The sequence below is a fragment of the Rattus norvegicus genome, chromosome 2, assembly GCF_036323735.1.
Source record: "Rattus norvegicus strain BN/NHsdMcwi chromosome 2, GRCr8, whole genome shotgun sequence".
Classification (NCBI taxonomy): domain Eukaryota; kingdom Metazoa; phylum Chordata; class Mammalia; order Rodentia; family Muridae; genus Rattus; species Rattus norvegicus.
Genome location: NC_086020.1, coordinates 27,775,102 through 27,802,731, shown reverse-complemented (window position 1 = coordinate 27,802,731; position 27,630 = coordinate 27,775,102). Strand labels below are relative to the sequence as shown.

The 27,630-nt window shown below is 42.8% G+C and overlaps 1 protein-coding gene across 5 annotated transcripts in view; it reads right to left on the bottom strand.

The window, feature by feature from the left end:
- Positions 1-2,107: 2,107 nt before the first annotated feature.
- Tbca (tubulin folding cofactor A) overlaps positions 2,108-27,630 on the bottom strand; it is a 54,640-nt gene continuing 29,117 nt past the window's right edge. For 2 of the 5 annotated variants that reach the window (NM_001013245.3, XM_063282310.1), the window contains exons 2-4: positions 12,392-12,497; positions 7,698-7,784; positions 2,108-2,362 (exon numbers count right to left, since the gene is read on the bottom strand). In NM_001013245.3, the coding sequence (NP_001013263.1) occupies positions 2,282-2,362; positions 7,698-7,784; positions 12,392-12,497 (274 nt within the window). In that variant the 3' untranslated portion in view covers positions 2,108-2,281. Of the gene's footprint in view, positions 2,363-4,185; positions 8,460-9,686; positions 9,793-12,391; positions 12,498-27,630 lie in introns of those variants that run through there. The other 3 variants (XM_039102816.2, XM_063282312.1, XM_063282311.1) reach the window with 3 other exon arrangements.

Below are 27,630 nucleotides of genomic sequence, written 5' to 3'. Positions count from 1 at the left end.
AGAGAGAGAACAATGCAATGTCTCCTGTATTTCTCATTTCAACCCTTAATCTCACCGGCTGAGACCTGAGTGCACCAACACAACAGCCCGGTACTCATTACTAATTGGAGCCTAATGAGTACTGGAGCAGAACAGTAGAAACACAACTACCCGTTTGATTTCTTCCTCTGTGAAGCCTGTGTTGTCTTTTTTTCTACTGAAGGAATTTTTTTTCTGTATTAATTTGGAAAAACTGTGCAATAAAAATATTTACATCTTGTGACATAATGAAAAAATAGGAAAGCAGCGTAACTGCCCATCGAAGGCACCGCAGGAGGAAGGCGCAGGTCTACGGGAAGGCAATTCTACCTGGCTTTGAGCGTCTAAAAGGCACTTCTCGTGAGAGCAGAAGAGAGTGGGGAGTGCGATGTGGATCTTAAGAAGCACTCTTGAACCTCAAGCACACTAATACTTCTAATTTGTTTGACAGTACACTATTTCTGAACCATTCAAGATCTTTCCAGCTAACATACTCAACAGGGCTTCAACGACTAAATCATCTGATTAACCCTTTCATGCCGACTGCTTCAGAACTTGCGCTCTCACCGGTGTCAAATTTCTGACCTTTCAAACCCCCCCCCCCCCATTCTCCATCAAGGAAAGGATCAATCTCTCCATGGTTTATCTGAATGACCAAATAATAAGGTTTAAATGATGGCCAGCTATAGGCTATGTCCTTATTAAGTCTGATGGGATTATTTTAAAGCCAACTAATGTGATAAAGTTTGCAAAGTGATCCAGATTAAACAGGTTTGACTGCTCAATTTGGAAGATCAGCACATAGGTATAGGCAATTGTCAAATGTTAGGCTCTGAATGTCATCATCCGGAAAGCTGAGAAATGTTAACTGAACATTCTATTAGCTGGTTTTTATTACTTGTAACAATACGCATGTGCTTACTTTTCCCCTCCCGCAGTTCTATGCCTTCCTAAGGAAATGTTCCCATGGTCCGATACAGGTTAAAGGAAGGACCACCTAGTTAATTGGGAAATAAACACTTACTCAGAAATGTAAAGGATCAAAGGGTCAACCAGAAGCTCCTGTTGGGATCACTGGGGAAAACAGGGCTTACTAGGGTGATCTCCCCGAAGCCAAGCATGAATGAGAGCCCTCAGAAATGCTAGGAAAGGAGGTTTTCTCTCCTCCAGTCCCGAGTTTCGGTAAAATTGCTAGTTTCGAGTGATCATCTAATCTTGAAAACCAGACCAACCCACACTGTCCTACGACTTTCCAGCACTGTTTCCTTTGCTCTAGTGCAGAAAACAACTTTACATGCTAATACTGCTCTGCTCACTGCATCGAAGTTTACACACATGTTCCGGGCATGTAAGAAACTAAATGAGTCATGCATTTGAGGGAGAAAATACCCTCGAATGGAATGAGTTTATTATCCTGCAGAAAAAAACACTTTGCAACAAAATATGATACTGTTTCCAGTCAATCAAGGCTGTAACCCTGATGGTCTGTGACCCTGGCTACTCAAGACCCTGAGTAGGAAGATATTTTAAGTTCAAGGTGTCTGTACTACATTGTGAGCTCAAGGCAACCTGAGAGACAAAACAAGATACTCTCTCAGAAGAAAGGGTAAAAACAAAAACAAAACCTCCAGCTGGACCCCAGCTCGGTAGGAACATGTCCGCCTTCCACGTTCATCACAAGTACAAAATCAAAGATGGACAGGAAGTAAAAAAAAAAAGACTCCCCATCTGGGTGTGCCGTCATGTTGCTAACACTCCTTCCCAGGAGGACATAACAAAGTCTGCCCTCATCCTAAGGACCCGACAACAACCCAGGCATGGACCCATAAACATTCACTCTGGGGAGTCAAGGAGTTTTCCAGGCTCACTTACACAGCATGGGTGAGGAGTGGGTGGGGAGTCTCTGCCCAGCAGGGACAAGATTCTCACAGGGAGCCTCCCCTTGCTGCTCCCAGCTGACCTGCTCCAGTGTGAGACTCAACCTACGACTATGAAGTATTTACACTTCAGACAAACTTCAACACCACCTGATTTAATGACATTTAACTAAGTGGTCAACTGAAAATTTGGTAAAGTATAAAACAAACAATTTTATTAGATGAACTCATTTATTTGACACATTAAGTTATGCAAAGAAAAATATATGCAACTGCATAAAAAGAACCACGTTTTCATATTATTAAACACAGCAGTGGCCGAAAATGACGAATTGTAGAATGGACCCCAGGATTTAATGCAAAAAATCACGCCGTAGAGAAAAACGTCAGGCCTCTAACTTCACAGAATCCAGCACTATGCGGGCTTCTTTGTACTCCTCAGCTTCTTCCAAGTCCTTTTCGCTCTCCTGAAATGAAAACGAGCAAAATTAAGTTTGTCCTTAGGAATTTCAGCACTTGCTGCTTACAGTACAGACCAGTGAGCGACTCGAGAGCCAGAGAAAAGGAAGGACTCTAGGATTTCCAAGTACAGGGCCGCTCTGACAGTTTCTTCCTGGGATAGGAAGAAATGAGAGGCTCGCTTAGTTTAGTATATATTCTGTATCTTCATGGTATAATTAACAACACAGTTGTCTAAATTTATTAGTGCTGACTAAGTAAATAAAAATCACACATTAAAAAATTCATCCTTATTTGTCCAGCATTATCATACAAAACAGATTATTTACAATGTATTAAAAGTAAAAAACAAGGATTTGCTAATCATCTATCAGAAAATAATACTCCCATTACTCCCAATGCCAAATGCTGTCACTGATGTCACACAGGTTAAATACAATCAAATGAGAAAGTGGGCTGTCTGCTTATTAATGATATATCATACTATCACCAAACAAAATATTAACATCTTCAATTTTCTTTTTAATTTAAAGATTTTTTTTATTAACTTATTTGATGCATATGAGTGCACTGTTGCTGTCTTCAGACACACCAGAAGAGGGCATCAGATCCCATTACAGATGGTTGTGAGCCACCATGTGGTTGCTGGGAACTGAACTTAGGATCTCTGGAAGAGCAGTCAGTGCTCTTAACTGCTGAGCCCCCTTTAATTTTCTGATATTTAAAAATTGAGTTTTTGTACACACTAATATATATGAAACTCTCATTAAAAAATATAGCACTTCCTTTCTGAGCTGACAGCGCTCCTGCAAGCATGGTGAACATTCCTAAGACCCACCAGACATCCTGCAAGAAATGTGGGAAGCACCAATCCCACGAGGTGACGCAGAACAAGGGCAAGGATTCTTTGTCTGCCCAGGGAATGCAGCCGTAGGACAGTGCTGAGACTGGACTGTGTTGAGCCCAACTGCAGATCTAAGAAGATGCTGGCTACTGCGAGATACAAGCATTTTAAAGTGGGAGGTGACAAGAAGAGAAGGTTGTCAGAAGAACTGGATCACCAAGTGATCCAGTTCTAAGCTGATTTTGTTATTAAGACAACACAATCTTGACCTTTCAAAAAAAAAAAAATAACAGCAACAGATTAATTAGAGAAAGCCTGTGTTGTCACAGACTGGAGTCTTTGCTGGAAAGCGCGTCTGTGTGCTCCATGGGTGCCTGCTGCCCATGGACGCCTGAGGAGGGCGTCTGATCCCCTGGAACTGAAGCCACTGTTTGTTGTGAGCTGCCCTGGTGCTGGGATGGAACCTGGCCCATCAGTCCAGCCCTGAGGTTTAGATGAAGTCACGGCCAACAAAAGGTGAAGACAGCGATGACAGAAAGAGGAGTGACCTGTGTGCTCAACATAACAGTAATGCGAGGCGCTGAACTCAGACGCTGGTAGCAACTTCTTAGGCCTGAACAACTTCAACATTCTTCTTTCAGTAAATGGAAGTTTACTGAGAAGATGTAATAGTTTAATTTAACCTCAAGTATAACTATCTAAACACATTTTAAACAAATTGTATTATTTCATCTTATCAGCTGTTTCTCCTAAGGAGAAAAAAGTATTGAAATTATTAAGACATAAATATGGTATTTCTATGTAGCATTTTAACAGTGAGTGGTCCTTCCTTCCTCCCTCCCTCCCTTCCCTTCCCTTCCCTTCCCTTCCCTTCCCTTCCCTTCCCTTCCCTTCCCTTCCCTCCCTCCCTCCCTCCCTTTCCTTCCCTTCCCTTCCCTCCCTCCCTTCCTTCCTCCCTTCCTTCCTGTCTGTCTTTCTTTCTCCTTCTTTCTGGTTTGGTTTGCTTTGAGACAGGGTTTCTCTGTGTAGCCCTGGCTGTATTGGAACCCACTGTAGAGGGAGGTTCACGATGGGGCCTGGGGAGGTGCCTGAGAGGATTAAAAGCACGCGCTGCTCTTCCAGGGGAACAGAGGTCAACTCCTAGTTCCCGCCTCAGGTGGCCACACCCCCAATGATGATAGGATAATATGACACCCATTTTATCTCTAACAGCACACTGACCTCTGTTCCACTGGATATGAGATGTGAGACCCAGTGCACTGGGGCAACACTATTGTCTAGGTTAGGGGTCCTGAATTATAGAAGAGTGGAGAAACTGAGCCCAAGCAAGTGACCGTGTATGCATTTATTTCCTTCTACTATTAAGTGGATGTGACATTACCAGTTGCTTCAAGTTCCAGTAACCTGACTTCCCCATAATAAAGTATAATCTGGAATTGTCAATAAAATTAAACCCTTTCTTCCTGAAGTTGCTTTGTAAAGGCTAAAGTTATGTTTTAAGCTTTTAATCACTGTGCTGAAGAGGCCTATTAAACAAAATGCCTCTAACCTGTGAGCCCCACTTGCCCAAGGACAGGTAACGTCCTGGAATGCCGGGGGCCTTGTCCATGTGAGATGACAAGCCATGCTTCAAACTGGCTCAAAAACTATGGTAGTAGCATTTTGCTCACCTGCTGGGATTCACAGCTTTGTGTTAGGGTTATTTGATTGTTTTTAATCACAGCAACAGACATGATAGCTGGGGCGATTTATTTTTGAGACAGGACTCTATGCTGTCCTTGAACTCAGAGACCCACCTGCCTCTGACTCCAGAGTTGGAATTAAAGGTGTGTCACCACGCTCAGCTGTGCGACGGCTGGTGCTGACTGCCTCCTGGACACAGTCTAGAATTGCCTGGCTAGATGCTAGCTCACCCGCCATGCTCCTGAATTAAGGACAGAATGCTGACTAGCTGCTTCAAGTTCCTGTGTCTCCATGGATGTCACCTGGAGTTGTGAGCCATATAAGCTCTGTCTCTCAGGTTGGCTGCTTTTATTCAGTATTTTATCACAGCAACAAGACACAGCACTAAGGCAGACAGTGGTACTAAGAGCAGGCACTTGCTGTGAGGAACCCAAGCAGGCCACTGCAGCTGCTTTGTAGGAAGAATGGGAAGTGTTTGGTTTAGAAAATGCACTAAATGCTGGACGCAGAGGCTGCCTGGCGATCTAGTGGGGTGTGGAGGACAGGAATGTGGAGGAAATGGTATATGAAATGGAGGCCCAGCAACAGTTAGAGAGGGAAGAAGGGCTCTCAGGAACTCGGCTGGGGTCATTCCTGTGATATTTTGGCCAAGAATCTGGCTTCATTCTGCCTCTGTTCTGAGAAGCAGAGGGAGTTAGAAAAGACAATGGACGATCTGTCTGCAGAGAGCAAGAGGAGTCTGTGCTGCATGGGAGAAAATGCTCCGAAGGCAGAGCCGCCATGGAGGGTCCATCTCGAGCACAGGAGAAAAACCTAAGGCCTTCCCTGTGCCTGGAAAGCAGCTGCTCAGGGGAGTGTGTCTCCAGGGGCAGCCGCAGAAGCACATACACTGTGGTCCCCAGGGAAGGCCGGATCCTGAGGTGTCCTCAGAACTCGGCTTCTGTGCCTGTGTTATCTGTTTTGTAGTCATGAAAGATGTGCGGGGAGGGCAGCCGAGGCCAGGCAGTGTGGCACGGAGGCAGCCCCTGTGCTAAGAGCCCCGAGAGGCTAACTGTAAAGGAAGCTTTAGCCACAGTGGAGCCCCAGAAGGAAGTGCAGCCAGGAGCAGTGTACCCCTCAAGGAGCACTGCGGGTGTGGAGTGCAGACAGAAGCTGCCTGCTGTAGGACGCAGGGATGAGGAGTGTGGGCTGCCTGTGTCTTTGGATCTCGGCCAACTTCATCCCAAGCCCCAGATGCAGGACAAAGAGCTGCAGGGTTTGGTGTTTCTCTGCCGAGTTCCATCTGTTTATTTCTTGCTCTGCCACAATTCTTCCATTTGAAACAGGAATGTTTACTCTGTACTGTCTTATGCTGAAAATAACTAATAATTTTTGATTTTGTAGGAACTCAGTTACAAGATTCCAGACTTTTAAAATATTGGAAAATTTAAAGACAATAAGGACTTCTACAAGTGGCCTGCACTCTACATTAGGAGATGATCTCCAGCCATGGGGACAAGGGGTCGGGAAGGGTAGGGCTTACAGCGATGTGTCTGTGTCAGGAAGGCAGGAAGTAGGGCTGCATGGTTGGCCCTAGCTGTCAGGGCGTACACTCACGGGGAACACCAGCTCACGGCTCTCTGCAGCCTGCCTTCCTGCAGTGATGGTTGGAACTGCAACTGAGGCCAAGTAAGTTCTTTGTCCCTTAAGCAACAGAGAGTGGAACTAGGACAATCGCACTGTGCATCTGTTTATAAAGAAACAAGATGCTTTTCTTTATGCTTCCATCCGCTCACAAAGTCAGCTAAGCACTGTGTGCTGTACCAGGAGGGCAACAGCGCCGTCCACCTCGGTGCCTTCCCGAGAGCTCGGCCTCCATTACCTCTGGCCTCCCTTTCTCTCAAGTTTATTCAGGTTTGAATCTTAAACAATTCCAGGTCTTTTTAATGAGGGTCAATCAATCTGAGACATTGGATTGAATCAAATTTTGGACAGTTGGCTCACTGTTATTTGTCAAAAAAAAGTACATGCACACACACGCACACACACACAGACACACACAAATACACACATATACACACAGATATACACATATACATACACATATATACACACACGTACACACATACACACATACATACACATACATACACACATATACATATACATACATACACACACGCACACATACACACAGGCACACAAACCAAATATACTGCTGCTGCTCAGAACTGGTACCTACTATTGTGGCTCAGGCATTTAAATAAGTAAGTAGAGCAAAGGAGACAGTGAAGAACATTAGTGGAGTCATGTCAAACGTAAGCTAAACCCTTTACACATTTAAAAGCACGCTGGGACAGCGGGTATGATGGTTAAACTGACTGTCAATTTGATACCTCGGAGGCAAGCCCCAGGCACACCAGTGAGGGGCTGTACTGATTAATGCTCGTCTGTCTCTGAGTGTCAGTGGGAGATTATTCTGATTATGTAACTGATGTGGGAAGACCCATCTTAGCCATGGGCTGGGCCATCCCCTAAGCAGAGGAGACAAGCACACGTGCGCTCACTGCATCCGTTCCTCACTACAGATGTATGTAGCCAGTTCTCAAGTCACTGTGACTTCCTGCTATGACACACTGATCTGGAACTCTGAGCTAAAGTGAACCTTTCCTTCCTAAGCTGCTTTCCTGCCAAGAGTATTTTACTATACAGTAGGAGAGAAAACTAAGACACAGCACGAATAAATACATTTCTCCAGTGTTAAATTTGAAATTTTTGGTTTTCCATGTATTAGGTTGTAGAAATTTTAAATATAAGACAGAGAAGTCTTTACTTACTAGTATCTGCCGGAGATCAGTGTAAGCAGCCTCTAACCGGCGCTGGCAGTCTGGGATCATCATCCGGGACTCTTGCAGGATCTCTGCCTGCAATGAGAACACTTGTGAGACTCGTTGGATGACAGGACTAATGTGTATTTATTATACATTGGCATATGACTAATGATGCAGAGGAAATGGAAAGTACAGTTATGTTAAAAGATGCAATGCTGTAATTTAAATTGGGTTTATCAGACTGTAATTCTGCAAAGTACAAGTTCTAAGCAGCAGAACTTCACAAAAGTTTTGCACTTTTCTTCCTTTTGGTAATCACCTTTCTCATGGTAAATGGCAATTAACTGGCAAAGCTCTTCATTCAGCTCTTATTTTGAAAGGCTATTTAAAGTAAACGATTCTCCTGCTGTCACAAAGCACCTTTATCTAAAATGGGATCAGCTGGTCATATAAATATCTCCTGCATCTTTGGGTAATAAAGGAAAACAGTGTTCAGATAATATCACAGGGAGATAATTACTGCATGAGAGAAGTTATTGAGTTATTGATCACATCGTGTGCACACTGCAGGAGGGACTCACTGAAAGACAGAGGTAAAGAAACACGAAAAGCAAAGACCAGCAGGTTCATATTTTGCTGCTTATCATGCATAAAAAGTTATTACTTATCCTTGTGCTTCATTTTAGGAAAAAGATTATTCTCCCCAAGCGGTTTGAGCCGAATTACCAATGCAGCACCCTCTGAATCTGAACTTCTTGCCTATTCCTTCTGAAGATAAACACAGAGAATTAACCACAGGGACACCCTTACTCTAAAGGATGTTTCTGGATGTAAAATCTACCACTCAGAGCTACATTGTCTATCAAAACACAAAAGAAAATGAGGAAACTCAGTTACTAGTCAGTCAAGATACCGGACTTCATTTCCTTCATTATTCTCAGAGATAGATATCATAATAATCAATGGCTTTCAGAGAAATGGGTACAAAATTAACCGAGATTTCGAATAAAACAATACACACACTTTAATGGCAATGATGCTGAAATAATGGACACTTTAGTGGGACCCAGAATTGCCATGCTTTTTGGTTGACAGTCTATCATAGCTCATATTGTAATAAACCCATTACAACGTTTGGATTCTCTATCCACGTCTATTTTCTTGGATCAAAAAGCAAGGCTGAACTTAGAACTCCTGTATTAATAAGGCACTGGTTAAAATCTCAAACATAGGAGCATGACTTTACTCTCAAGTAAAGGACATCTAGGCAATGGCACTAAACTAGTTTTGCTAATGTGTGGAAAACTGGCAGCAGGAATATTGTAGATTTCCCCTCCTGTGGAACGCCTGCAGAACAGCTTACAGGAATTAAAGACGATGAAAAAGACTCGGGTCAAACTCATGACAAGTCAAAACGTGCATTTACAATTGTGTCCCAGGCTTTAATGTTACTGAAATGAACTTAAGCAGCACTACCCACATAACGTCTACTCTTTATTATCTCTCCATATTAGTAGAGAGTAAGATCTTCCATTAGTCTAGCAAGGTGGAGCTCTCTCTTGTATTCCACCCAGATTATTACTAAGTTTCCTCTCTATTCACTACCCCAACCCCCACACCCACAGGTTCCACATCTGAAGATTTAACCTACAGTAGGCGGCACTGAACACCTGCCATCTGTCTCTGTCTATCTCTGTCTCTCTGTCTCTCTCTCTGTCTCTCTCTCTGTCTCTCTCTCTTCCTCCCTCCCTCTGTCCCTCCCTCCTCTTGAAGTGTCTACAGTACACTACCCTATTCAATCTTGCCCCTCAAGTGTTCCCAGGGCCTTCCCAAATTGCTACCCAGCCAAACTCTGTTCTTTTTAAAAAACAAACAAACAAACAAACAACAACAAAAAGACCACTAAAAACCATGGAGTCCAATTTGTGTCAGCCAACTATTCCTGAGCACGGAGCCTGGAGCACTACAGCCTGCCCTGAACTGTGGCTAACATACCAAGAATCAGTCCATTAAAGAAAACTGATTTTCTTTTTCCCAGCATTCTTTTGGAATAGTTTCTTGACCAGGAGTGAAACTCAATGTCCAATTTCTGGGACTTCATCTGCCAAGAACAACAACATCTGAGTCATGACCACACAAAGAAGACGTCCCCAAATACCCAAATTTAGCTACAGTATCTTCCTTGGAAAGTAGTCATTCAAATGAATGGTACCTTTCTTTAGAATACCTGAAAACAAGGTTTACTCTAATGCTCACTACGTTTCATCTAAGGGAAAAATCAGGGTCTTGGTGTACACTGGGACCCATAAGGAACCTTAGGGGACACCATAGAGTACTATCCTCACTGATACAAAATTCATGTTAAAACAAACGATACATTTTTTTGGTAGTTATTCTAGTAAAATGGAAGCTGGGGAAGACTAGGCAAGCTTTATTAGCTTATAACAATCTAAAGATTGCAGAACCTAGAAGCTCATCGATTTCTTTTACACCCAAACATAAAAACTGAAAAGGACACAGTCCAATTGATAGGAAATCTCTGTGACAGGAATAATTCTGTGAAACAATGTGGCAATATTAAGCTGGTAACTGATTAGGATAAGGTTTTCAGCTTCTTTAGTGGAGTAGAGCTTGAAACCAGGGTTGGCTGAGACCTATAATCTGTAACAACCTGTAGGATATGTCAGCTGTCTCTGAAGCCAATGACAGTTATACTTGTTTGTCAGACGAAACTCTAGAAATGACTGCAACATTAGCTAGTCTTCTCCTTTAAATGGTGGCAGGATGTTAACATACTCACATGGGGAGTAGGGATCCATTAGACTTGTGTTTGTCTTACTTCTGAATCCACTGCGGGAAAAGGAAGGGTTGTGTAGACTCTACAGGCCAGCAAGTGCATGAGATGTAAATGGTGCACATGTACTGTGTAGAGCATGGGCACACATACCGTGTAGAACACGGTCAGACTAATGTATCTGATATTATAAGACAGTCACTCTTATAAGACAGTCACTTCACATGTAAACAAACAGAGAAGTCATGATGGAGACAGATGTGGAAACATTAAAAACAACAGCAGCGGTGAGGACATTAACACTGTACAGTGGAGAGTCCTGCAACATTGACTGCTGCAGATCAAGAAATGCTGTCAGGGGTAAACGGATGTCATATTATCATACCACTATAAGCATGGCAAGGCAACATGACTCTGTATATGAACTGAACAGATAAACAAATCCAAATAAATAGATGGGGATTTCCATACTTAAAACACTCAACAGTTTATAGGCATATTAGACAAAAAAGAGCAAAGTTAGGAAAGAACCAGACACCAGCACAGGACGCTATCAGCCAGGATCAGAACACACTATGAATGCAAGTCCACTCCAGCCCTGGGGCACACAGCAGAGCACATCCTAGATCACACTACAGTGAAAACAAACAAAAATCCCAACCCCACAGTCACACTCAGCACACTGTCTAAGTGTGAGGGAACCCTCAGTAGGGCAGTGGAGGCAAGGCACACTAGCACTTGGGAGGCTGAGGCCACAAATGCAGCCAGACCTAAACTAATGGGGAGAGGGACATCCACAGCACTGAATGTTGACATCAGCAAGAGTAAGTGTTCTCACCTCAAAAATACAGAAAAAGAACCAACCCTTAAATAGCAACACATCCAGGCAGAGGCAGGGGGCCAGGCTGGTCTAATTAGGGAATTCCAGGACAGCCAGGGCTACAGAGAGTTCCTGTTAAAAGAACAAAACCAAGCAAACAGTACCCCTGCCCCCAATCAAAACAACAAACCAACAGAAAAAAGGTAAGGAAAGGAACTCAAAACAATCAAAGGAAATGAGATACAAATTGATAAAATTACAAATAGGAAAATACAGAAAAGAGGCAATAAAAGTAGATTTTAAAAAAAGTGCAGACACTTCGAGCAAGACCAAGTGAGGAGCAGAAAGCACCAAAAGCTCCTGCAGTCACTGGAGAACAAGGACACCTGGGGGCGACCACAACACCAGCGACTCAAGAGTAAGGACCCCACTCCTCGAGACTCACACAAGCTCTCCAAACCAGCCAGCTCCACCCATTTTCTGCACATTTCAAGACTTCATCTTAACTTACAATGAGTTCTACCCCAGTGTTCGTACAGTGCACTTCATTATCCCTTCACTACGGATGAAGAGTTGGTCTCCTTCTGCTTCCTTACTACCATGAAAAGGAATACAACATAGACTTTATTTTAGTGGTCTTCATGTCAGTTTGGGAAGCTATTTTAAAGTTTGCATGTAACTGTATTACTATGCTATCCAAGTTTTATGTTCAGTACTTAGAACTGGAGGAGCTGTAGTTTCCTGGTTGAGAGTGACCATGGGCGCTTGTGTCTAACACGTGAGCGCTGCGACCTGCTGTGGCCACTTCACCTGTGTCAGTGTCCTACCTTTGTTGAGCTTTATTTCTGTTTTGCTGGGGCTTCTCTGTGTTTGTGTGATGGGACTTCACTAGTCCATAGGCTGGCTTCTAACTTGCAGCAATCCTCCTGCCTCAGCTTTCTGACTGCCAAGATTACAGAGAAGCCCGAGCACAGCGATTTCCTTACTTTTAAATGCCAGTTCCCACAGTGCACAGCGTCACCTTTGAGGAGGCAGACGGGAAAGACTACATGAGTTACCCCAGTTCTCAGTAAGTGGTGGTTTTACCTGCTTCTTAATGGCATAGTTCTCACCATCTTCAGCCTTCATTTTCTCAATCTTTTCTTCTTGCTGCTTTGCTTCTTTTTCATACATCACTTTTTCTTTGACCAGTCTATAAACAAACCGAAAATGTTTCAGAGAATTAAATTTTTTCTCTAAAGGATGACAGAGAAACTGTGTAAATGAAAGCATATTTAAAATGGTAGTTAATATGGGCAGGCAAGAGGGAGGCAGCTTCTTACACCTCAGATATAAGAATGAGCCTTGTGCTCCAAGTCCTCTACTGGGTAAAGTGTGCTTACAGCTTTGAGGGGAAGGCATCCTGACTGGGGAGCCACGGAAGATCACAGTCACACAGTAGATGTTGGTTATTCTCACCAATTTCAGTCAGACAGCAGAGATTCCCATTGTAAGCTCCACTCCCTGAGTGACAGGCCCCATGCCCCAACCCCAGCTGCCACTGAGGCTAAGGGGCCAGACTCCAGCCTGAGGAACACTAGTGGCCAGGCCCTGCCCCAGGGTTCCCTGGTTTTTCCCTCCTAAAACCTCTTTTGTGTGAGGTTTACTGAGGGATGTGACTCTGTGGTTTTCCTTGGCTTCTAACTGCCAGGATAGCTTTCTATCTGAGCTATAACACATGAGGTTTACTGGGAAAGACGCAAGGAGGGAGGCTGCCTCTGCTCACACATTAAGAAGAGAAACCCCCTCTTGCACCTGCAATGTCAAAGTACTGGGAAAGAGCTAACATTTCTGTGTGCTTTTTAAAATTTATATGTTTGGTAGTTTGAATATGCGTGGCCCAGGGAGTGGCACTATTTGGAGGTGTGGCCTTGTTGGAGGAAGTGTGCCACTGTAGGCATGGGCTTCCAGACCCTCTTCCTAACCATGCGGGAGCCAGTCTTCTATTTGCCTTTGAAGAAGATGTAGAGCTCTCAGCTGCTCCAGTACCACAGCTTCCTGGATGCTGCCATGCTTCCTGCTATGATGATAATGGACTGAACCTCTGAAACTGTAAGCCAGCCCCAATTAAATGTTGTCCTTTAAAAAAAAATTGCATTGATCACGGTGTCTCATCACAGCAATAAAACCAAACTAAGACAATATGTTTTCCAAAACTTTGTACACATGTCTTTAAAGAATACAGTAGCGGACCAGTGACGGGGCTGGAGAAATGGCTCAGCAGTTAAGAGCACCGACTACTCTTCCAGAGGTCCTTAGTTCAATTCCCAGCAACCACATGGTGGCTCACAACCATCTGTAAAGGGATCTGATGCCCTCTTCTGGTGTATCTGAAGACAGCTACAGTATAGTCAGGCATAAAATAAATGAATAAATCTTTAAAAAAAAAAAAGAAAAGAAAGAAAAAAAAAAGAATACAGTAGCGGGGAAATGAGTATCCTCATACCAAATCTCAAAGAAAGACTAGATTATTTTCAACAAAACCCCTGCTTACTACTTACTGGGAACTTATTTTTTTCATGCCAGACTCTCCTTATGAATAGGTAATTTAAAGGTAGTTCTATCACCATTAGTGGAAACAAACCTGTATAAATAATGTTCAAGCAAGAAAAGGTAGAGATCAGGTAGATTCTGGTAATAAGGAAGCCTGCAAAATAAAAATGCAGTCTCTCTTATTTCTTGTTAATTTAAGTTTAGAATAGAGGTGTTGGGTAGTTTTTTTCTGTCAACGTGGCACAGGCTAGAGTCATCTAAGAGGAGGGAATCTCAATTCAGAAAATGTGGTGGGCAAACCTATAGGATATTTTTTAGTGAGTGACTGATAGGGGAAGGCCCAGCTCACTCTGAGTGGAGCTACTCCAGGGCTGCTGGTCCTGGGTTCTATAAGAAACCAGGTTGAGCAAGCCATGAGGAGTAAACCAGTAAGCAGCACTCTGCCATAGTGTCTACTTCAGTTCCTGCTCTTACTTCCTTTCATGATGGACTGTGGTCAGCTGGGACATATAAGGTTAAATCCTTTCCTTGAGTTGCTTTGGTTGTGTTTTTTTTTGTTTGTTTTGTTTTTTGTTTTTGTTTTGTTTTGTTTTTTTAAATCACAGCAGTAAAAACCCTAACAAGGAAGACAAGCAAAGTTCAATAACATTAACATTCCTATAAGATAGTATGTATGTACAGTGTGGTGGTTTAAATATTTTATTTATTTATTTTATTTATATGAGTACACTGTCACTGTCTTCAGACACACCAGAAGAGGGCATCAGATCTCATCACAGATGGTTGTGAGCCACCATGTGGTTGCTGGGATTTGAACTCTGGACCTCTGGAAGAGCAGTTAGTGCTCTTAACCACTGAGCCATCTCTCCCAGCCCCAGTGTGGTGGTTTAAATGAGAATCTCCCCCCATATATTTGATTATTTGGTTCTAGTTAGTAAAATTATGTTGCAGGATATATGTTACACGGTGAACCCTGAGTGTTACTTACTGGAAAAAAAAAATCTGTTTCTAGTTGTGGTGAGGCTCAGCCCTTAGCACACAGCTTTAATCTCTCTAGCTGGAATAGACACACCCTTAGTACACACCGTAAGTACCCAAACAATGAAGGTAAAGTTAGTTTGTAGAAGGAAGCAACCACATTTAAAAGTGATGTCTAATTGAGAGGCAGACAAAGTGATGAATCAGAGAAAGATTTGACAGAATAGAATATGCCCAACTCTTCCGAGCACAGAGAAAAGAAAAGCTACTTAAGAGAGCAGTGCCTAGAGAGGAGGCAGTTTTACCAGGACAGGCTGCAGAGAGGGAACAAGCTAGACACAGGGAAGAGAGAGGAGAGCCAGAACAAGAAGGAGCCAGAAGATTAGAATAGACTGCCAAAGTTGGTATGAGGTTATGTATGATTACAGAGTAATTCAGTCAGAAGCCAAGAGAAGCTGGATTGAATCAATCAGTTTGGAAGATTAGACTGCATGGAGGCTAGAAGCTTCTGAGCCTATGCCTAGGGATAGTTAGAACAAAGAAAGAAATGCTCTGGGCTCAGTCCAAGCTGTGTATTGTCAAATTTGGGTATGGCTCTCATCTCATCCCCCCATCTGAGGAAATAAAAGTATCATTCGCAACAGGTAACTAAGAAATGCTGAGAGTTGAAAAATCAGTCACACACACGCGCGCGCGCGCACACACACACACACACACACACACACACAATTAACAACAATTAATGAAAAAAGAGGTCATAAATTTTAAATAGAACAAGGAAGTAATAACCATAAAATATAAAAGAAATAAATTAAAACTGCTTTCCATTAAGATTATAATTTTGAATATAAGTACCACAAAAGCACTATAGATAATGGTCTTAAAAGGTCCCTTTAAACAGTTTTGTTTTTTTTTTTTTAAAGAAATACTGGGACAGAGAAGTTTCTGTATACATTAAAAAGTTGGGAAAACTTAACAGTTGAATAAACTACCCCAGCATTTAAGAGTTGGGGTTCTAGTTGGTGTGCAGGTCTTGCCTAGCAAGGGTGAGGCCCTAGATTTGAGGGCTAGCACTGCAAGAAGCAGCTGAGTTAGGTCTGGATTTCTAGTTTTTCTCCGCGGTCTCATTGGAAACAGGAGGGGCACGCTCTCACTACTGGCTGGAACTAAGCACGAACTTCTCTTTCAGACGAGTCGTACGTTATGAACTGCCCCACGTCATATACACTTCTACTTCCACACACACGGCTGTAGAGGTTTGAATGAGAATGTCCCTCACAGCCTCGATATCTTTGAAGGCTTGGTCATCCATTGGTGGACAGTTTAGGAAGGACTAGGAGATGTGGCCTTGCTGGGGGAGGTTTGTCACTGGGATAGGTTTTGAGGTTTCAGAAGCCCAAGCATTTCTGGGGAGCTTTCTTGTCTTGAGCTCCTAGATCAGGACTTAAGCTCTCAGCTAAGACTCCATCACCACGTATGTTGTCACATTTTTCTATGACACTCTGAAATTTGAGCCCCATTAAACTTTTCTTGTGTAAGTTGGCTTCTGCAAATTTTGGATTTCCATGCTGTGGCATCTTATAAACCACCATTGTCACAGAGTCGCTGTTTTAATTATCATGTGACTACTATTGTTCATTTGTACTCAGAATTCAGCACATTACCAACAAGGCAGAGTGTTTCCAAATATTTCTGGTTGCTAAACTCCTCTAAAAAAGTAGTCGGTCATTAGCAGTCTGTCCTCCCATCTCCATGACAGTTATGAAAGAGAAACAATGTAAAGGAGTCTACTTTGGCTCATGTCTGAGTCCACATTCACTGTTTCTGGGCCTGTGATAAGTAAGGCAAAACACAATGGGGTGGAACTGCTTAACTCAGGGTAGTCAGGAAGTAGAGGTAGAAAGGGGCCAAGGACAAGGTTTATTTTGCCAGAGCATCCCCTCACTCTCAGCCTAACCTTTCATATTACAAACCCACCAGGGATTGATCTGTTGATTAAGCCAGAGATCTTAGGATGGCAACAAAGCCCCCAGGTGCATACGTCTTTGAGGGCCACCTCAGATTTAAACCACAGTGAGCTGGATAGGCTACCAGAGATCAGAACATTCTATAAAATCCTGTAAGTCAAAGATATAATCAAGGTAGCAATCTCTGGCCAGGGCCAAACAAAGTTAAGAACTATGAAAATGTTAGACTGATGTTATAGTTGCTCACTGTAATCGGAATGTTTAAGAAATATGCTTTAAGAACATGAATACATTTGCCTTTTAACATTTTCAAATCATAGAAACAAAGCAATTCTGGAGTAGGAAAGTGAGACAGTATGGAGAAAGGAGAGCACACCAGTAGCTTCTCAGAGAGGTACACCATGCTTCCCCTGCAAACATTTGACTTGAATCCCTCTTACCCCATTATACTGTGTTTGTCTATGGAGAATGGCAGGAGCAGCACCAAAAAAAATTAGGGACACCTACCCATTTGCAACATATGACAAACAAATGCTCAGGAAAAAGTTACTGGACAGAAAAATTACTGCCCTAGAAAAGGGGGGGAAAAAGAATCATCCACCTAGCGGGAACCTATAATTCTAGTATACACAAAGTGAACACAACAGAAACAGTCCCATGTAACAGTATCAATGAATGAATGAATGAATGACAAGTTACACGATGCTGAAAACACAGCTGTTAGTAGCTACAAAGCATTATACAGGACAAACGTAACAGCCTAAGAGGCATTAAATCCTGGGTATTGAGGTCATTATTACATCATATGTAACAGTACAATGAAATCCCCTCCCCATATACTGTGTGCCCATGTTCTGGTCTCATTCTACATTGCTCCCCTAAAAGTATGTTTGTTAAAAGGTCTGGCTGCTGCCAGTTCAGGGGGTTTGAGGAGGGGATTAGATCATGAGGTTTTTCATCTATCCGTGGAGCTATACTCTGATGGCGCCTATGGAATTTGATCATTCTAGTATCACTTTGAAGATAAAACCTGGTTCCATACATACAGGCACACATCACATGCATGCACACAAACAGACAGATACAGACACAGACACACAGACACAGACACAGACACAGACACACACACACACACACACACACACACACACAGTGGGGAGAGTGCAAGAGTGAGCAAGTGCCATTGTGGCTGCCTAGCAATGTGATTCAGAAGCCTCTATACTCCCTTGTGGGAAGTTTGCAGAAGCTTCAAGTGCTGTAACTGGTAGATCTCACTGGGTGATTCTAAAAGAGCTTGCAGACCAGGCTACCAACAGGCACAAGTCCAGTGAAGAGCAGACTTAGAGACTTCAGTTGGGAACAAGGACTCTCTCAGGAACTGTGATAGACTGCATGGGCTGCAGAAACAGGAAGGATTCCTAGATTACAACTGCCCTGCTCAACTGTCAACCACAGCCCAGAAAGGAATGTTTCCTGGGAGACTCTGTCCCCTAGAATGGTCTGTCTTGCCTAAGCAAACAATTCCAAGAAGAGACTACAGGCCCCTTACAAGTGTACAAACTTCCTCATTTCCAAGTCCCCTCACCTGTCCCTATAAAGGGTCCCAGCCAGCCTTTCCCCCATGAAGAACCTCCATTCCTGAGGGAGAGAGTCTGGCCTTCACTGTTTGAAATACAGACTCATCTGTTGAGGTTAGATTCTGATCTCTTTCTGCCTTCTGAAATCTAACAAACCAGACTGGAGCCATTCCTGTCTCACTGTAGCAAACTCTGCTCCATTTTGTGTATGACTTCAACCTGGGGGAAGGGAGAATGAGCCAAGGGTGATGTCTAAGGACCTGAAGGGAAGTGCGATCAATGCAGGGCATAGGGCATCTGGATGATTTGCTGCTTTCGTTAGATTTATACTGAGAACTGAGACTAACAGTAGAGCACAGGGTACTGAAAAGTTGCAGTCTGGCCACAAATGCTGGGGCAAAGGAAGGTAAGAGAGCTAAAGAGATGAGCCCCACAAAAAAGACAGGGCTCTGAAACAGGACAACAGAAAAGACTGTGAGGGCATTTCAGGATTGGTTGGGTCCCACCCACTCCAAGCTCAAGCTCATCCTGCTGCCACAGGCTCTGAATCAATGAAAGCATCTGACCATGACCTGAGACTCTGAGCCAGAAGAAAGCCTTCCTTCTTTAGGCATTTAGTCACAACAACGAAAGTTAACACAGGCACGTGACATCTTCTTATTATAAAACATCGAAAATGTAGGTTGCACAAGGTAAAATTAGATTCTGTCTTTCTAGTCAACCAACAGTTACTTGATTTCCTTACTAATATGACAAACTTCTTGTTACTCATTATTAGTAACAACACTCAAATGTTAAATCAATCTAGGCCTATTTTAGTACAACATTTAGTAAGTTCCTTTAAAGACAATACATCAGATTTCACCGTTTAAACAGTAAAAGCTTTAGTGAAAGCTTACACTAAAAAAAACTTAAAAGAAGAAGGAGACCAGAACACACACAAAAAGGTAAGTTTAGGGCCCACTGTATAACCGGAATGAACTGAGAATAGTGTGGGGTGGGGTGAAGGCAGAAAGCTCAGTTGGCAAAGCCCCTGCCACACAAGCTGAAGGATCAAGTGGGCCCGTCTTTAGGTGCCACTCCTGAAAGCCTGGTGTGGTGACAGACACACAGACTCTTGGGGCTTGAGGAAGGGCAGCCGTCCTAGCCTCCTTTCTGAGTTTTGTTTCCAGAGAGAGACCCCATCAACACTCAGTGATGACAACTCCTGATGCCCAAGGCTGACTTCCGGCTTCCCTGCGCACGTGCGCCTGTGAACACGTGCGCCTGCAAACACGTGCGCCTGTGAACACGCACTCACATACAAAATGAAAGTACAGAAAGCCAGCATTTTTACTGAAAGGGCTTCGCAAGAGGCAAATAAGCTCAGAGAAAACCAATTCAGGTCAACAAGACTGTTCTGTAGGTCAAGAAGACAACTAGTATAAGTGAGAACTTCAGTGTGAGCCCTTAGAGAAACATCTTAAAAAGAATGGACTCAACAAAGAAAAACGGAGGCTGGGGTTGGAGATTTAGCTCAGTGGCAGAGCGCTTGCCTAGGAAGCGCAAGGCCCTGGGTTCGGTCCCCAGCTCCGAAAAAAAGAACCAAAAAAAAAAAAAAAAGAAAGAAAGAAAGAAAGAAAAACGGAGGCTAAGAGATGGGTCAGTGGTCAAGACTATTTCTTGTTCTTCCAGAGAACCCGAGTTCAGTTCCAGCATCCACATGGCTGGTAATTTAAGCTCCATTCAGATGATCTAACATCCCTTCTAGTTTCCTCAGAACTAGCCCCACATGCAGACATAACATACATATAAAAATAAGTCTTAAAGAACAGAGAACGTAAGTATCAAGGCAGAAGACACTGGTACAATAAAGTGATGTGTTTTCTATCACATAATTATAAACTATGATCCTCTGCAACAATCACGTGTAATAGGAAACAATGAAGAAGACTCCATCTAACCTACGTTTGGAAGGAAGATCCCTTGGGCAACAGAGGCTCTATATGGAGGGAATATAATCCTGTAATAACAACATTTAAAGCAATAAGGCCCACGGACTCATTTTCAGCGACCAAGGACACTGTGGTGGTTTGAATATGCTTGGCCCAGGGACAGGCCCTATTAGAAGGTGTGGCCTTGTTGGAGTAGGTTTGGCTTTGTTGAAGTAGGTGTGTCACTGTGGGCATGGGCTTTAAGACCCTCACCCTAGCTGCCTGGAAGTCAGTCTTCCACTAGCAGCTCCAGATGAAGAGGTAGAACTCTCAGCTCCTCCTGCACCATGCCTGCCTGGATGATGCTGTGTTTCTGCCTGGATGATAATGGACGGGACCTCTGAACCTGTGAGCCAGCCCCAATTAAATGTTGTCCTTATAAGAGTTGCCTTGGTCATGGTGTCTGTTCACAGCAGTAAAACCCTGACTACAACAGATATCTACCAAATCTTTCTCATAAAAATCATGACAGGTGTTGGCAAGAATGAGCCCTGGTCAGCTAATGAAACCTAAAGTATAACAATACTTAAAATTATTTTGTAAAAATTTCAAGCCATGTAGCCAATTTCCTATGTGTAGGTCCTAGATTTGAAATCTCTAGTGTAACTCTATTTCCTGACAGTCATGGTTCTTTTCCACTGACAGAGCTCTCCTTTTTCTGAAGAAAAAACTACTTTTCAGATTTCTCCTGTGACACCCATTGAGGTCTTAATGACAAATATTTTGATACTGTATTACATTTAAATACTAGAACTTTAGTTCTGTTTCTACCCATTTTACAGACGGTTTTCTATAATTTTGTATATTTGTATGCAAGGTATATATGAGTATACTCATAGAGGACGTAGGACAACCTTGGGTACTGTTCCTCTGATGCCCTCTACCTTGGCCCATGGAATTCACCAGGTAGGCCAGCCAGTGCATATCAAGGGTCCACCTTTCTCCATGTCCTTGGAGTACAAGAACTTGGCATTTCTTTGTGGTTTCTGGGCTTGAGCTCAAGTCCCCATGCTCACACGTTGCTGTCCCAGCTATCTCCCTGGCCCTACAGTCTCTCAACATCCCCACTGCCATAAACCAACCTCAGCTGTGTGCTCTTTCCAATGGTGCAGTTATGACAGCATATCCTACAAACGTGACACGAATAGGTTCTGCTACTCTTCCATTTGCAGTAAAGGGGAAATTAAAACTCACAGAGCTTCAGAGGTTTATCCAAATTCTCACAGATACTATGTATCAGGAAAGTTTTATTTTAAATGTCTTACCCATCACTTAGCCACTACAAATACACATTTACTACGATTCTCAAACCTCTGAACATACAACAAACTCATGCCTAAGTGTGCTTAATTATGACTAGTGCTGCTAGCTCTCAATAAGAGAAACCAATCTTGGTTATGATTCCCCCTAGGAAGTTATGTCCTCACCCTCTCTGTTGATAGAATGGATCTGTCCTGTATGCCATGTGCCAGAAGGTCTGTGGGGTCATGAGAAAATTGATTTTAAAGGACAGGCCATTCTGGAGTATCAGGTAATTCTAGTTCTTGTTGATGTCACTGAAGTCTTTCCAAGAACTCTATCTGCAGATTTATTATAATTAATAATTCTACATCTTAAGCCATGTAAACTTTGATATTCTTGTCATTTGAGCTAACAACACCTGTACTGACATGACTCCACAGGACAAAGAACATGTTCTTGTTTCTGCTCAGATGGAAAGATGTCCTGGGACTCACAAGCCCAGAAACCAACCACACAGCTCTGAGATGGGACAGTGTCCCAAAGGAAGGGTATCCTGAGACACAGGAGCTTGGGAACCACACAGACCCTAGAGGAAGCCACTCAGCAGAGGCCTTGCAACTTCCAGGAGGGTCTCCCCAGCTGAGCTGAGGAGCTGAGGAGCCTAAACCCTGCTCCTCCTTCACTTCTCGTCTCAGCTCCTTCTGATGAGAGTCAGGCCAGGCAGAAAATCCAAGAAGGAGAGTTATTGGAGGGAGGGTCCAGGGTATGAAGGGATGAGTCTAGGGAGGCTGCCCGCTGCTCTGGGAGCTAACAGACAGCAGGGAACTGGGCAAAGGGCGGGGCTTATGTAAGGATTTTCTTAGGGGTGGAGCTTTCCAGATTGAGGACTGGTGAGGTAGATTTCAAGTCCTAAGCTTGGGGAGCTCAGGGATTGTTAGGTTTTTGAGGAAGGCTCAGAGATTGGTAAATTTTCTTTTTTTTTTGGTTCTTTTTTTCGGAGCTGGGGACCGAACCCAGGGCCTTGCACTTCCTAGGTAAGCGCTCTACCACTGAGCTAAATCCCCAGCCCCTGGTAAGTTTTCTTGCTCCAGGATTGGTGGCTTTTTTTTTTTCTTCTCCCTTTCCATGCCTTTTCAAGCCCACTGGTTAGGGTGGGAAGTTCCATCTGGCCGCAGCCAGCTTTTGCTGAGAAGCCCTTTGTGGAGCTGCTTAGGGCAGCAGGAGAGGAGGAGCTGCCACACTGCACAGCCCTTGTGAGGCAGCTCCTGCAGTGGAGGTCATGAAAGCTGTAGGCTGAGGCAGGAGGTACACTGTGGACAGAGGAGATGTCATTTTGATAGCTTCTGCCAGGGCATCTTACCACTGCTGCAGACTGGGGCTTGGAGGTGGGGCAGCTGCCACTTTGAAGGCTTTTGCAGCATGCACTTAGGGACTATACCGCTAATTCTGGAACAGTTCAGTCCAAAAGCAAAACACTCATAACTGAGAGACCTCATCTTTTTTTCTTGGCATTTTAAGTAAATATGAACGAAGAAAGTAAAGATCAAACTACGCAATTCAGTTTTCTGAATTGTGGAAGACTATTTTATAATTAAAAAAAAACCCACAATGAATGCTATCTTTCATCTCAGTCACATTTTCCTTTTTACCTTGCCGAGTGCCCAGCGTTAAGGTGTCAGAAGAGGAGGGCAGGAGAGTCAGAGTCAGCACCATGGAGTTTCATAGCGCTGGGTTGCCTAAGGGTGCTATACAGCAGACACCAGGAAACCACACCCACCGTTTATAACTATGGTGGTGGGAAGCTTACACTGGCAAATCCATGTCAACTGGATTGAGCAAGACCTCAGAATCTTCTGATCTAGTGCACACCATCTATACAGTGTATGTAGTTAAAATCTGGAGTCATTCTCTACTAATTTTTTTTTCTAATGGTCATTAAAGAACTCCAAGTGAGACATTCTATTTTTCCTAATCTTTAAATGACAGTAAATCAAAATTTCGGGGTCAGGACTGGGGAAGACAGCTCAATGATAGGGTCTCTGGCTTGCATGCAGGTAGCCATGGTTCAGTCTCCATCACCACAATAAATATACAAACAAATTAAAAACTTGAGAGACAACGAGATGGCTCAGTGGGTGAAGATGCTTGCTGCCAAGTTTAGCAATCTGAATTTGAGTTCAATCTCTGGAACTCACGTGATGGAAAAGAGAACTTGTGTCTCCGTCTGCCCCCAACCCCCAAGCTGTCCTCTGCCATGCAAATACACTTATATACATATAAAAATTAATTAAATATAACAATTTAAAAAGATGTTGAGATTATTAAAGAATTTTCAATAGTAGTCTATATTCTTGAAACTCAAAAGTGCACTAGACACAGACAGACAATGAGAAAGGGCTGGAGGGCCTATCTAACTGGAACACTTGCTTCTCCTTCTTCAGCCCTCCTCCTCACCTTTGAAACCCTACTCACACGCTCCTATCTTTAGGACCATTCCACCACCACTCCTCTCACTAGCCCCAGATGACAGGAGAGCGCACTAATCTCCATGGCCTGTGTACCCCATTAGCACAGCACTCATATTTGGTTGACTTCTGCTCTGGAAAGCATAAGCCCTGAAGACTGGTGATGTGCCTGACACCAGCAAGGTCCGTGCCTCGAGGGGTGTCACAAGTGTACTCATGATCCCGCAGAGGTAGGCAGCAATTGACCTGCTTCACTCAGAGAAAGAGAATCTTCACTGTCAAAGAAGAGAAGTAGCTAATGTGAGGCCATGTGGCTGGAAAATGTAAAATCAGGATTGCATTACGATGCACTGTGTATCCATCAAACTGTCATGTTTAGGGTAAATGAAGTGATTTTTAAATCTTTAACGTCTTTTACCTGTTCCAAAAGTAAAAATAATTCAGTAAAATAATAATTTTAATGTCTTAAAAATGAAATACTACAAGGACAGTGCAGAGACAACTTGTCCTATTCTTGACAGCAGCTACTCAGCTCTCAAAAATGGAAGCGATGCATTGTTCTTGTGTAGCCTAAATGAAAGAAAATGAATGCTTAATTTGATGGCATTTGTTACCTTATTTCTTCCAGTACCCATTAATTAATCAATTAAACTGGAGATGGTTCAAGTTCTATTAACTGCTGCAGTAGAATATATGCTTTAATTAATTTTAATAAGTAAGTTAGACAAGACATTTTGTAAACAGCTAAAATGATGCATGCAAAATCCAAAATCGATGCGATATTTCAAAACTACAGTCTTAGGGTGAGTGACTCAGAAACACCAGCACACACCAGCTCACGGATTCTCTACACTGTCCCTTATGGTTCTGAGACGTCAGTGATAAAGAGCACTCCTGCTCTTCCCGGCCTGAGTTCTCTCCCAGCACCCAGCAGTCACAGTCCTAACACCTGTAACTTCTGTGTCAGCAGGTCTGCTGCCTTCTGAGCGACAGACACACACACACACACACACACACACACACACACACACGCCAGCCTCAGTCTCTTCCTCGCCCTCTCCTTCTGTCTGTCTGTCTTTCATAAACGCACACATTTTTTATCCTCATAGCAGCTAGTAAGCCTGATCTAAAAATTCCAGAGTTGAATTTTCTTAATTACTCTAAAATTGGTGATCCCCAGACTGTGAAATCCTCCAAGTCTTTCTTGCCCCAACCTTAAATATACTATCTAATTCACAAAGTGTGTGCATTAGTTTAAATCCACTACCCATTTACTCCATGAATTATTCCAAGTAAATCATTTACATGCCACTGTTCTGCATTAGCCAACGAACCCTTTAAAGGCATCACTGTCACAGCTGGAATCACATCATGGACACCATGAACAGCATGTGTCAGCATTCAAAGTCCGAAGTCGTCTAACAAAGAGGAACAACACACACACACACACACACACACACACACACACACACACACACACACACACACACACACCGTGTGCTTAGCAGACTTTGAGAACACTACACTTCGTGCACATAACTGTCCCACATAGCCCTCACTCACTTCAGATGAGGTACTTGGCAGGCAGGTCTTTCAAGGCTCTCTGTACTGGCCTGGAACTCAGTATGTAGACCAGTCTGGCCTAGAATTCACAAAGATCTGTCTGCCATGAGCACACATCTATGACGAATATCCCTTTCTGTGGTCTAACCCAAAAACTCAGTATCTGTAGCACTGAGAGTTAAAGACATAGGGGCTACAACTACAGTAACTATAGCCCACGACTCAAACCTGTATATGTACAGATAGACTCCTTCGACTGAACATGTAAACACAGCCACATTTCTATTACCCCTCAGCTCTTTTATAGAAAAAAATCACTCTTTCAATGATAATAGCAGATATGATGAAAAGAAGACTTTCCATGTGCAAGCAAGTGTGGGAAACTCTACCTATTCTAGCCTCTTCTTAGCATTCACACAGAGTGGCACAACCTTACAGCAAACATGAAAAGCTGTCGACTTCGGCCCTTCTCACAAGAATCTGAACACAGAATTCTTTCTGACATACTTAGGAAGATCTAGTGAGACAGATTCCATTGGGTAACATATTAGGATCCTAAACAAAGAAAATAATAAAGTTTTTGATGTAGAAACTGACAAATTTTTATTTTCAAATTCCTATATTGTACTTATATACCACATTAAATAAAAAATGTTCAGTCTCCAATTTCTGTAAGTCAGTAAAATATCTGTCAATTAAAGAATATATCTCCTAAATGGTAATGCAGTGGCAAAAACAGCAGAATACTAGTAATACAATACTAGTAAGTTTCTATACGAAATCATAAGTGTGCTCTACCGATCCCATCCCTTACATCTACCCTGTGCTACCAACAAAATATTTAATTAAAAATTATGTAACAACAATTCAAGTTTTATAAAAATCTAACCCAGGTTTTTCCCTACTCCAAGTTTATGTCTTTAGCTTAGACATCTCAGATGCAGCATCTGAATGGTAATAAATACTTCACTGTTCTTAGGCCACAAAAATCTATAAAGAACACAATTTTAAAATGAGGCAGCTTCTATACCAAATGTTATTTAAATAACTGCTTTAAAACTGGGACCTTGACCAAAGTGTTGCAGGAGAAGAGTGAGCATGTGAAACCCATCACTCCCAGCTCGCCCAGCCTCCATCAGCAAATGTCCACAGTCTGAGCCTCCAAAAGGGCACAAAACCGCAGGAAGAGAGAGCAGCATTTCTACCATCCAAAATGCCCCGTCTAGCTCCAGTGCCACGAGATAATGTATTTTCAACTTCCCAACTATCAAATTTAACCTAGGAAAATAACTTTTCCTTTTTACTTAGAATTCTTTTAAAAAGAAAATTGAAACTGCCTTTAAAAAACACATGTGGACTACTTTATGAAACTTGATTCTCTTGGCACTGAAAATGACCTTTAGCTGCCATGCCTCTGCTACTGAAGCCACTCACTCACTTCATATGCCACAGTAATACGGAGGCACTCACTCTAAGGACACCGTGATAATACGTTTCCTATCTTAAATACTCTGGAAAGACATAGAAAATTTAAACAGCAGACAACACCAGTAATTATAAAAGCAAGTTACTACAGTGAATATCTAAGGAGATTAAAGTGCCATGTTGTTCTAAGAGTTTGTTCATAAAAACACTTTAAGACAATTTTTACTCTTTCTAAACATTTTAAGCAGCTCTTCAATTTTTCCATTCAAATAGCTGCATGTATGATTTGGTCCATAATTCGACTTTAAGTAATAAATCTGCTACTGTAATTTGTTTCTTCAACTCACACCGATCTAGGGCCTCCTTGCGTGCATAAATCAGAGCTTTCAACAGCAGTCAGGTAAACGCTTTCCAAACTAGATCCACTTCTACAGTACATGTGCAAAGGGCAATTATTACTGGAACTAGTTAAGCTAGCTGGACTCCAGCTCACTGTTTCTACATCAACATGTATATGTATCAAGTACATATTCTTTCAAAAATGAAAATAGAATAATACCTCAAGATACAAGAAAATAATAACTGACACAAGTACTATATTTT